At 38.0% G+C, this 11,558-nt stretch overlaps 1 protein-coding gene across 1 annotated transcript; it reads right to left on the reverse strand.

Moving 5' to 3' along the window:
• Nucleotides 1–7,244: 7,244 nt before the first annotated feature.
• Nucleotides 7,245–10,541, reverse strand: LOC143059371 (uncharacterized). Its single transcript, XM_076232858.1, has one exon. It carries the CDS (start codon nucleotides 10,539–10,541, stop codon nucleotides 7,245–7,247), a length of 3,297 nt encoding a protein of 1,098 aa, XP_076088973.1.
• Nucleotides 10,542–11,558: the final 1,017 nt, after the last annotated feature.

An 11,558-nucleotide genomic window follows, 5' to 3' on the forward strand; every position in this document is an offset into this window, starting at 1 on the left:
TTTCCAATTTAAGAACAAGTGTCTCATTGTCGACTTTTGTTTCGGTCTTGTGTTGTCTGGTTTGTTTTCAGCGTAAAATTGTGATTTACCCGTGGTATTTCTTCTCTCTGTTATGATTGCAATTATATGCCATCAATTTCAAACTTCATGTAAATGATATGCAAAAATTAATCTTGATATGCTAGTATCAGATATGTTTTAGTTTTTTTCGAAGTGGCGGACTAATTCTTTTGACGTCTCTATAAAGTATTGAAAGGCGCATACTAGTTTCAAGGATAATAAGTCAAATACTGTTTATTTTTGAAAGAACAAAGATTATTTTGCTAATTCTTTAACATATTGTTTGGATTTATTTAGTATGCACATCATATTCATACTGCCCGTTAGTATGTCGTTGGACAACAACTCTGAGGTTACGAACGCTATACGAGTCGGTTGACCGTTATGGAATAAAAAAATGGAAAACAACACGTTTAATAACTTATTGCGTCCGAAGCGTTTTTCTGGATTTACCTTCATCAGGAACGCTGAAAGCCAAACATTTTAAATCCGAAGATGGATAAGTACCGAATACCGTTGAAGAGCTATATGTCAAAAATACCTAAAATAAATAGCCAAATTCATCTAAAGCCAACTTTGCCTTAGGGAGTTGAAACCTAAGTTTTATTATAATATCAAAATTTATAAACGGACAATTTAAGTAAATTTTGTTAAATTGTGTCAGTACCGAAGCACTGACTACTGAGCTGATGATACCCTCGGGGACTGGTAGTCCACTAGCAGAGGTATCAACCCAGTGATGTAAAAAATGGAAAATAACACATTGAATAATTTATTGCGTCCGAAGCGCTTTTTTGGATTTACCTTCATTAAGAACGCCGTTACACAGATGATATAGGATATGTTCCCTACGTTGTAACTACAATCCCCTTCCTTTTCATGAATGTGACCTTCCGAATTAGACTTCTTTCCGGGGTTTAAATAACATAAGCAACACTTCGGGTGCCACATGTGGAGCAGGATCTGCTTACCGTTCCGCAGCACTTGATAGCACCACAACTTTTTTGAGGTTCGTGTTGCTTAGTCTTTAGTTTTCTATGTTTAGTCATGTGTACTATTATTTGTCTGTTTGTCTTTTTTATTTTTAACCATGGCGTTGTCAGTTTATTTTTAATCTATGAGTTTGACTGCCCCTGTGGTATTTTCACTAGTAACCCGAATTTAACTTGATCGGACAAAAACGTGTTAACGCTATTTAAATGAGATTGATCGTTATTTGATAAAGATTGACAAAAATTAAAAATTATATTTAATTCATTTCAATTCATATCAATTCATTTTAACGCCAGTCAAATAGATTTCTCTGCAGTCGATCAATTGAAATCAAGTTAGTGGTTAGTTGCGTCAAACTAATAGGCCACGCCCCTGTTAAGCTATTTCAAACATGCATTAATTCGTTTTAAACATGGATGAGACCCGGGATTTTTACAGGTAAATCACTCAAGCAAAACGACCTCGATGTATCTATCGTTTGGGCAGAATCAATTTGCGCCAATTGCAGTTTTTTGTTTCAAACTTTTTAAATGCGTACAGTCTTAGTAAAGTCGCATGTTTCACAATTTAATCAAGCGAATGAATAATAGGGCGCCCGAATAATACACATGACATGTTCATATATAAGGAATTAAAATAAAAACATTAAAATATATATTTTTTTTAAAATGCAAAACTTGCGAATCTGTTGAAAATAAAATAGTTAGATATATAACATGATTTTGATTTGCTCAAATGCACTAGATCTTTGTCGCATATATACATGCGTTTCAAAAATTGCCAAGTTCTATGAAAACTCGTGGCATGTAAGTTACGTGTGGTCCTTTGCAACTATTTACAAAACTTTATGTATTCCTGTATATTTACCGTTTCTCTTTTTAGCTCACCTGGCCTAAAAGGCCAAGTGAGCTTTTCTCATCACTTGGCGTCCGGCGTCCGTCGTCGTCCGTCGTCCGTCGTCGTCCGTCGTCGTCGTTAACTTTTACAAAAATCTTCTCCTCTGAAACTACTGGGCCAAATTAAACCAAACTTGGCCACAATCATCATTGGGGTATCTAGTTTAAAAAATGTGTCCGGTGACCCGGCCAACCATCCAAGATGGCCGCCATGGCTAAAAATAGAACATAGGGGTAAAATGCAGTTTTTGGCTTATAACTCAAAAACCAAAGCATTTAGAGCAAATCTGACAGGGGTAGAATTGTTAAGCAGGTGAAGATCTATCTGCCCTGAAATTTTCAGATGAATCGGATAATCCGTTGTTGGGTTGCTGCCCCTGAATTAGTAATTTTAAGGAAATTTTGCTGTTTTTGGTTATTATCTTGAATATTATTATAGATAGAGATAAACAGTAAACAGCAATAATGTTCAGCAAAGTAAAATTTACAAATAAGTCAACATGACTGAAATGGTCAGTTGACCCCTTTAGGAGTTATTGCCCTTTATAGTCAATTTTTAACCATTTTTAGCTCACCTGGCCCGAAGGGCCAAGTGAGCTTTTCCCATCACTTTGCGTCCGGCGTCCGTCGTCCGTCGTCGTCCTGCGTCCGTCGTCGTTAACTTTTACAAAAATCTTCTCCTCTGAAACTACTGGGCCAATTCAAACCAAACTTGGCCACAATCATCATTGGGGTATCTAGTTTAAAAAATGTGTGGCGTGACCCGGTCAACCAACCAAGATGGCCGCCACGGCTAAAAATAGAACATAGGGGTCAAATGCAGTTTTTGGCTTATAACTCAAAAACCAAAGCATTTAGAGCAAATCTGACAGGGGTAAAAATGTTTATCAGGTCAAGATCTATCTGCCCTGAAATTTTCAGATGAATCGGTCAATCGGTTGTTGGGTTGCTGCCCCTGAATTGGTAATTTTGAGGAAATTTTGCTGTTTTTGGTTATTATCTTGAATATTATTATAGATAGAGATAAACTGTAAACAGCAATAATGTTCAGCAAAGTAAGATCTACAAATAAGTCAACATGACCAAAATGGTCAGTTGACCCGTTTAGGAGTTATTGCCCTTTATAGTCAATTTTTAACCATTTTTCGTTAATTAAAGTAATCTTTTACAAAAATCTTCTCCTCTGAAACTACTGGGCCAAATTAATCCAAACTTGGCCACAATCATCTTTGGGGTATCTAGTTTAAAAAATGTGTGGCGTGACCTGGTCAACCAACCAAGATGGCCGCCACGGCTAAAAATAGAACAAAGGGGTAAAATGCAGTTTTTGGCTTATAACTCAAAAACCAAAGCATTTTGAGGAAATCTGACGGGATAAAAATGTTTATCAGGTCAAGATCTATCTGCCCGGAAATTTTCAGATGAATCAGTCAATCGGTTGTTGGGTTGCTGCCCCTGAATTGGAAATTTTGAGGAAATTTTGCTGTTTTTGGTTATTATCTTGAATATTATTATAGATAGAGATAAACTGTAAACAGCAATAATGTTCAGCAAAGTAAGATCTACAAATAAGTCAACATGACCAAAATTGTCAGTTGACCCGTTTAGGAGTTATTGCCCTTTATAGTCAATTTTAACCATTTTTCATAAATTAAATTAATCTTTTACAAAAATCTTCTTCTCTGAAACTACTGGGCCAAATTAATCCAAACTTGGCCACAATCATCTTTGGGGTATCTAGTTTAAAAAATGTGTGGCGTGACCTGGTCAACCAACCAAGATGGCCGCCACCGCTAAAAATAGAACATACGGGTAAAATGCAGTTTTTGGCTTATAACTCAAAAACCAAAGCATTTTGAGGAAATCTGACATGGGATAAAAATGTTTATCAGGTCAAGATCTATCTGCCCTGAAATTTTCAGATGAATCGGTCAATCGGTTGTTGGGTTGCTGCCCCTGAATTGGTAATTTTGAGGAAATTTTGCTGTTTTTGGTTATTATCTTGAATATTATTATAGATAGAGATAAATTGTAAACAGCAATAATGTTCAGCAAAGTAAGATCTACAAATAAGTCAACATGACCAAAATGGTCAGTTGACCCCTTTAGGAGTTATTGCCCTTTATAGTCAATATTTAACCATTTTTAATAAATCTAAGTAATCTTTTACAAAATCTCCACTGAAACTACTAGGCCACAATCATCTTTGGGGTATCTAGTTTGAAAAATGTGTCCGATGACCTGGCCATTCAACCAAGATGGCCGCCACGGCTAAAAATAGAACATAGGGGTAAAATGCAGTTTTTGGCTTATAACTATGAATTCAAAGCATCTAGAGCAAATCTGACAAGAAGTTAAATTGTTAATCAAGTCAATATCTATCTGCCCTGAATTTTTCAGATGAATTGGACAACTGGTTGTTGGGTTGCTGCCCTCCAATTGGTAATTTTTAAAGAAATTTTGCCGTTTTTGGTTATCTTGAATACTATTATAGATAGCGATAAACTGTAAACAGCAATAATGTTCAGCAAAGTAAGATCTACAAATAAGTCAACATGACCTAAATGGTCAATTGACCCCTTAAGGAGTTATTGCCCTTTATAGTCAATTTTTAACAATTTTCATTAATTTGGTAAATATATGTAAATTTTTAACAAATATAGTTCTCTGTTACTAATGGGCAAAGTTCATTATAGATATAATTGTAAGAAGCAAAATCGTTCAGTAAAGTAAGAACTTCAAACACATCACCATCACCAAAATACAATTTTGTCATGAATCCATTTGTGTCCTTTGTTTAATATGCACATAGACCAAGGTGAGCGACACAGGCTCTTTAGAGCCTCTAGTTTCTGTTTTACTATAATAATTCTTTATTCCGTAAGAAAATATACAGCTCATAGGATCAAATACATACACAAATTATACAGTTTACTATATTGTACTCGTATGTAAATGTAGACACGGAAAACTACACAGAAATTATTTATTGTGTACATAATTTAAATCGATGTATTTCATATTTTCGGTATTGACTGTAAAAAGTGCTTGAGTGCAGTATGAGTGAAATACAGAATTAACTCTACCTTTTTTATATTTCTTTATTTGAGAGGTAAGCTGCTGGCCAAGTTTCACTTATTCTGTCGCAAATCATTTACTTCAATAACCAATCAATTGTATTCTGAAAGAAGTTGATTTGTTCTCTGTACGAATACATGAAATATTTCTCACTGAACGTTATGTTTGCAATCGATGATCAAATACAAATCTACAGTATTTATATGAAAGAGACTTAATAATATATTTTTTTTATTATTATTCTACATATATTTGAAGGATCGAAATAATCAGTTCTACAAATGGATGTTATTTAAAGACTTGAAATTTTACAATTATCAAGTGCATCCATGAAATTTTTATCGACGCACCAACCTTTCCCCTTTCATCGTGCATAGCTCATTTTCCGATTCACTTAAGGTTTCTAACGATCTTCTTACTTGTTCATTGCATTCTAAAATTAAAATCCTACACAAATTGCAAAAAAATTTATTCTCCGGCTAGACTGCGTAAAAGATAAATATTGCTTTGTTTGTGTATACACAATGTTTTGAAGGCCGATATCCAGTTTGGCTAAAAAAGAATAAATTTGCGCCACAAGTTAATTACGCGAATTCTGTTTTTTTTTTTTTTATCACTTTATCATAAAAACTGCAACATTCATTTGCGCCAATAAAACACTCATTTAATTGTGCAAATATTATAGACTTGTTTTCAAATGTTTCTTCTTAGAGCACTGAGGAGGTCCTTTTCGGCATTTACATGTAGGTTCAGAATTCGCAAACTGAAAGGGCCTCCTTAGTGCACTTAGACTGACAAAAAAGTGCACTACCTTCAGTAACTTTACAATACCCAGCCGTGTCATTTCCGTATATTGTACATGTAGATATCACGTGTTATACATGTATATACACCAGAAATACCCATTCAAGTGATTTTTAATTTCAGAAGAGCTCCATATCGGGTACATCATGTACATAAACATAAAATTACAATAATATGAAGGGGAAAAAAATGTTGTTTTAGTAAATGCACCTAGGTATGTATTTGTACACTTATGTTAATTCGTTATTTCATGTATCTTTTTTTTGCTTCAATTACTTTTTTGTATCTTATTGACTTATTCGTAAATCGAAAAAAACGCACAAATCTGAAATGAATCGTAAGCATGGCATTGAACATGTTGAATGATTTCTCTAACTCAAAACTAGTTATACATGTACATGTAGATGTAGATGCCTCTGAAATTATATTTTTCTCGTTGGGTTGCTAGTCCATTAATTGACGTTTGCGCTATATTCTTATGTTCGGTATTTGTGAAAACCGCTGATCTATGATTGTTCAGTCTTTTTCTGTGTTCTTTATATATATAAGCACTTCGTCATTCTCTATTCCTTATCTTTTTCTCTATGTTTCTGTAGTCATTATTTATTTTCCTTTATTCGGCACTTTTAACCCATTATTCACTATTCATCGACCCCATCCAGACCCTCTTTTTTAATGAACCGTTAGCAAATACGTCTCGAAGGTGGCAGCATACATCACAGTCCACGACATTATAAACTAGTAAGGCACACATACTGCTGGTGATCAACCTTTGATTTATAAACTAGAATAAATATACTAAAAAAAATTAAAGATAATATATATTTTTTACAATTTCGTTCGTCCGTTTTTTATCGACAAATGGTTCAGCTTTTTTTTTCGCAGTTTTAAGTAACGTTATAATATAAAAGCAGATACATATCTTTATTTCGTGTCAAACCATTTCTTGGAACTTTTTATGATAAATGGAATATTTTTTTCCCCGATTGACCTATTGATATCCATAATTTGTTTTATAAACCAATTGAAATACCAGACACATGACGAAAAAACAGTCGCCGAAAAAACATATTCATAGTCAAACTGTTTGTACACACGTGCGTGATTAGCGGTCCATGGTTGAATGATCATGAATTTCAATCGATTACACAGATTGCAATCAATATTGAACGTGGCATGTGTCGATAAAACATTAAATTTTGTAATTCTTATTATTTTTATTACTTACAGATGGTGGTATTCTGCTTTTCTGCTGTCATATTCTCTTGACTGCTCATCTTTCTTCATATTTGAATCCCTGTCGCTCTCTGCCGGGTGCTTTGATGTCTTCAGATGGTTCCAACCTTCACCAGATGTTTCGACCCTGTACCATTACATCCTCCGGTTGGCGGGTCAGTAGAGGTGGCCAAACCTCTACTCATCAGCACTCGGCTTCCAGCTCAGATCATCTCGGCGATGCCATAACCAGCAAGATGAACGCTCTGCTGCTTCCCCTAGCTGTCTTACTGCTGTCTTTCTTGCCTTTCCAACTATTCCCATTGCCTGTAGCATCCTCCATACTGACTGTGCAGGAAAACCTCTGCAGCCTACTTCTACTGGGAACAGCCATGCTTTCCAACCTCTCTCTCTACATGTTGTCATCAGCTCTGTATACTTTTCCTTCTTCCGCTGGTATGCCTCTTCACATCTCTCTTCCCAAGGAACTGTCAGTTCTATTGCAACTATCATCTTTGAAGGCTGTGACCACACTACAATGTCTGGGCGTAGGGTTGTCTGTACGCATTCTGGAAACACAAGCTTCTTTCCAATGTCAGCTCTCATGTTCCAATCACTGCCCTTGTCCAAGATGAAGTGCTGTTGAGACTTTGTTGCATGTCCAGTATCTCCCTCTCTAACGAATCTGATCTGTTTTGCCTCTGTTTTTGATGGTCTCTTCTTTTTTCTCTCTATATCAAGGATTTCTGCTAGATGTTTTAGGACCTTGTCGTGTCGCCATCGATACCTTCCCTGTGTCAGAGCAACCTTGCAGCCTGAAAGTATATGTGCCATAGTACCTCGTTCACCACATAACTTGCAGCTTGGTTCTTCTATCAGCCCCCACTGGTGTAAGTTTGAAGGGGAAGGAAGTGTATCGTACACAGACCTAAGCATGAATGAGATTCTGAATGGTTCCATCCTCCATAACTCTGCCCATGTGATCTTTCTTTCTGGCAAGTTCCACTTCATCCATGCACCTTGACGGCTTAGCTCCACTGCTTTTGCCCTTCTTTGTTCTTCTTCTACTGTTCTTATTTCTGACTGTACCATGCTACTCTTCTCTTTTGGTGTTGCCTTTGACCACTGTTGGAAATGTGTCATTCCTAAGCCTTGTCTACCAGTACAGGTGTTGCCAACTATGTCTTTGTGGTGAAGAATACTTTCTGCTTGATCGACTGCAGTTCTTGCTGACCATTTACGTCCAGTACGTGTCTGTATTCCTGCCTCACTGATCTTGCTATCCTTCGAGTCTCTGAGAGTCATAACAAGTCTGCTCTTTGATACCTTGTATTCCTCCAAAGTTGATGTTAAAGGTAGCTGTAGTTGCGATGATCTACTGTAAAGGCCTATGGCTGTAAAGCTTGGTGGTACTCCTAGCCATCTTCTTAGGTGGCTGTTTATCTTTCTTTCTATAGATTCGACTGTTGTTGCTGTCATTTCATAGATCATGAGAAGCCATGTCAGTCTCGGTAACAGCCCATGTTGGTATATCCAAGCCTTAAACTTCCCAGGCAATCCACTCTTATCTACCTTCTTCAGCCATTCTACAACCTGACTTTGTACTGTCTTCACACTGGTATTGTCTTTAAGGGTATCATCAAACCATTTTCCAAGGCACTTTATAGGGTTGTCTACTATTGTTGGTATTTCGTCCCCTTGGATCTTAAGCTGGAACTTTGTTGTTATCTTCCCCTTTTTCAGTATCATTGATCTTGATTTCCTTGGTTTAAATTTCATCCTTGCCCAAGTGACTACTTCTTCCAGTGCTGTCAGTATCCATCTTGCTTGAATATGGGATGATGTTGTTACTGTAAGGTCATCCATGAACCCTCTTGTTGCTGGTAGAAAAATCCCTGAATCTGTCTTTGGACCTCTTGTTTCTCTTTCTGCTGCCTTCATGATGATATTCATACCCATAATGAATAGTATTGGTGAGATGGTACAACCAGTTACTATTCCTTTCTCTAATTTCTGCCATGCTGTGGTCTTGTTATCTACAGTAAATCGCAGCAGTATTCCATCAAAATACGTTAAGACTATTTTCTTGATGTGTTCTGGAATGTGGTAGTGATCCATTGCCATCTCTATCAATTTGTGTGGTACTGATCCATACGCATTTGCCAGATCTAACCAGACTACTGCCAAGTTCTTCTTTCCTGTCTTTGCCTCATGTATGAGTTGGCTAAGGACACTTGTATGTTCTACACATCCTGAAAACCCTGCAATACCTCCTTTCTGCATAGATGTATCAATGTAGCTGTTCTCTACCATATACTTTGTCATCCTGTTTGCCAATACAGAGAAGTAGATTTTTCCCTCGACGCTCAACAATGAAATTGTCCTAAACTGTGAGATATCTTTTGAATCCTTTCCTTTTGGTACAAAGCATCCTTCTGCTTTCTGCCAGCTCTCAGGAATGGTTCCCTTTTTCCATAGTATTCGGAATAGCTGCCACAGTTTTCTAAGTATCTTTGGGCATTTCTTGTAGACTTTGTATGGTACACCACTGTACCCAGGTGCTGATCCTGTTCTTGCCTTTTTTACCACCTCACAAACTTCCTTCCATGTTGGTTCCTTTGTTTCAAATTCTATCGTTGGTTGTTTTTCTTCTTCAACTCTTGGGCAATATCCCAAAGGTGTCTCTCTTTCTTTGTCTGAGTGTGTTTCATGCAGATACTTCTCTACTTCTTCCTTACTACAATGCAGATGCCCTGTTCTTTCTCCACCCAACAGTGTTTTCGTGTAGTTGTATGGATTCTTAATAAAGTTTGCTCTATTTTTCGCTTTCTTCTTATTGCTATTCTTGAGTTGTTCTGCCCTTCTAGTTCTTCTCAATTCCTCTCTGACATTGTCTGTAATGCAAGCTATTCCCAACTTCTCTAACTCATTGCTTTTCTTGAACCTTCTGTTAAGGTCTTTGAGCTCCTTCCTTAGCTGTTTAATCTTCTGTTCTCTCCTGTTTGGCGTCTGCTTGATGTTACTCCTTTCCTTTCTCTCCTCAACACCAAATCTCTCCTTCCCGATGTTATATACTAGTGTAGTCAGTGTTTCTATTCTCCTCTCAACACATCCTTGGAGTGATGTTTCTAGAATTACCCCTAAATCATCGTTCAGATTCCTCCATTGGGCTTCGCTGTTCATCTTTGGCCATGCTATCCGTTCTTTCTGATGTGATGTCTCTTGCCTTTGCTGTGCAATAGGCTCCTCATCATTCAAGCTTTGACTGCTGTCGTGGAATGTGACTGATGCTGAGAGATTCCTTGCGCTATGGTTTGTGTCCTGGCTAGGATTCTCCTGCGTCTCACCAGATAAATCTGTGCGCTGCTCTGTAACAATTCCTCGACTGCATCCAGACCTTGACTGGTGGATCTTTAAGCCTCTTTGGTTCTTGCAGATCTTTCCACAATGGCATTTAGCTTCTGCCTTCTCTCCTGTCAAAGTTGTTTGCACCATCTGTGTCGTTGTCCGTTTTCGTTTCCTAGTCGTTGCCGTTTGATCTGTTTGGTTGAGCCTCTCATCCTCCCCCCCTCTCGGGAGACTCTGGGGGTATACTTCTTTATTCTGTGTAGTAGCTGTCTTTGGTGTTCCCTCACGGAAACCACACTAAGGGTAGCTGACCCCAAGTGCCCATACCAGTCTGTTCCCGGTTGTCAGCTGTCTCTCCAGCGTCACTGGTCTTCCCCAGTCTCCATTCAGCCTTTCCTGACGGTCACTGGTTTCCCAGAAGAAATGATTATTACTTACAGATGGTGGTATTCTGCTTTTCTGCTGTCATATTCTCTTGACTGCTCATCTTTCTTCATATTTGAATCCCTGTCGCTCTCTGCCGGGTGCTTTGATGTCTTCAGATGGTTCCAACCTTCACCAGATGTTTCGACCCTGTACCATTACATCCTCCGGTTGGCGGGTCAGTAGAGGTGGCCAAACCTCTACTCATCAGCACTCGGCTTCCAGCTCAGATCATCTCGGCGATGCCATAACCAGCAAGATGAACGCTCTGCTGCTTCCCCTAGCTGTCTTACTGCTGTCTTTCTTGCCTTTCCAACTATTCCCATTGCCTGTAGCATCCTCCATACTGACTGTGCAGGAAAACCTCTGCAGCCTACTTCTACTGGGAACAGCCATGCTTTCCAACCTCTCTCTCTACATGTTGTCATCAGCTCTGTATACTTTTCCTTCTTCCGCTGGTATGCCTCTTCACATCTCTCTTCCCAAGGAACTGTCAGTTCTATTGCAACTATCATCTTTGAAGGCTGTGACCACACTACAATGTCTGGGCGTAGGGTTGTCTGTACGCATTCTGGAAACACAAGCTTCTTTCCAATGTCAGCTCTCATGTTCCAATCACTGCCCTTGTCCAAGATGAAGTGCTGTTGAGACTTTGTTGCATGTCCAGTATCTCCCTCTCTAACGAATCTGATCTGTTTTGCCTCTGTTTTTGATGGTCTCTTCTTTTTTCTCTCTATATCA

The sequence above is a fragment of the Mytilus galloprovincialis genome, chromosome 14 (genome assembly GCF_965363235.1).
Source record: "Mytilus galloprovincialis chromosome 14, xbMytGall1.hap1.1, whole genome shotgun sequence".
Taxonomy (NCBI): Eukaryota; Metazoa; Mollusca; class Bivalvia; order Mytilida; family Mytilidae; genus Mytilus; species Mytilus galloprovincialis.

What these genes read in the sequence shown, in the direction of transcription:
- LOC143059371 (XM_076232858.1), bottom strand. Translation starts at nt 10,541, where the DNA reads ATGGTGCAAACAACTTTGACAGGAGAGAAGGCAGAAGCTAAATGCCAT.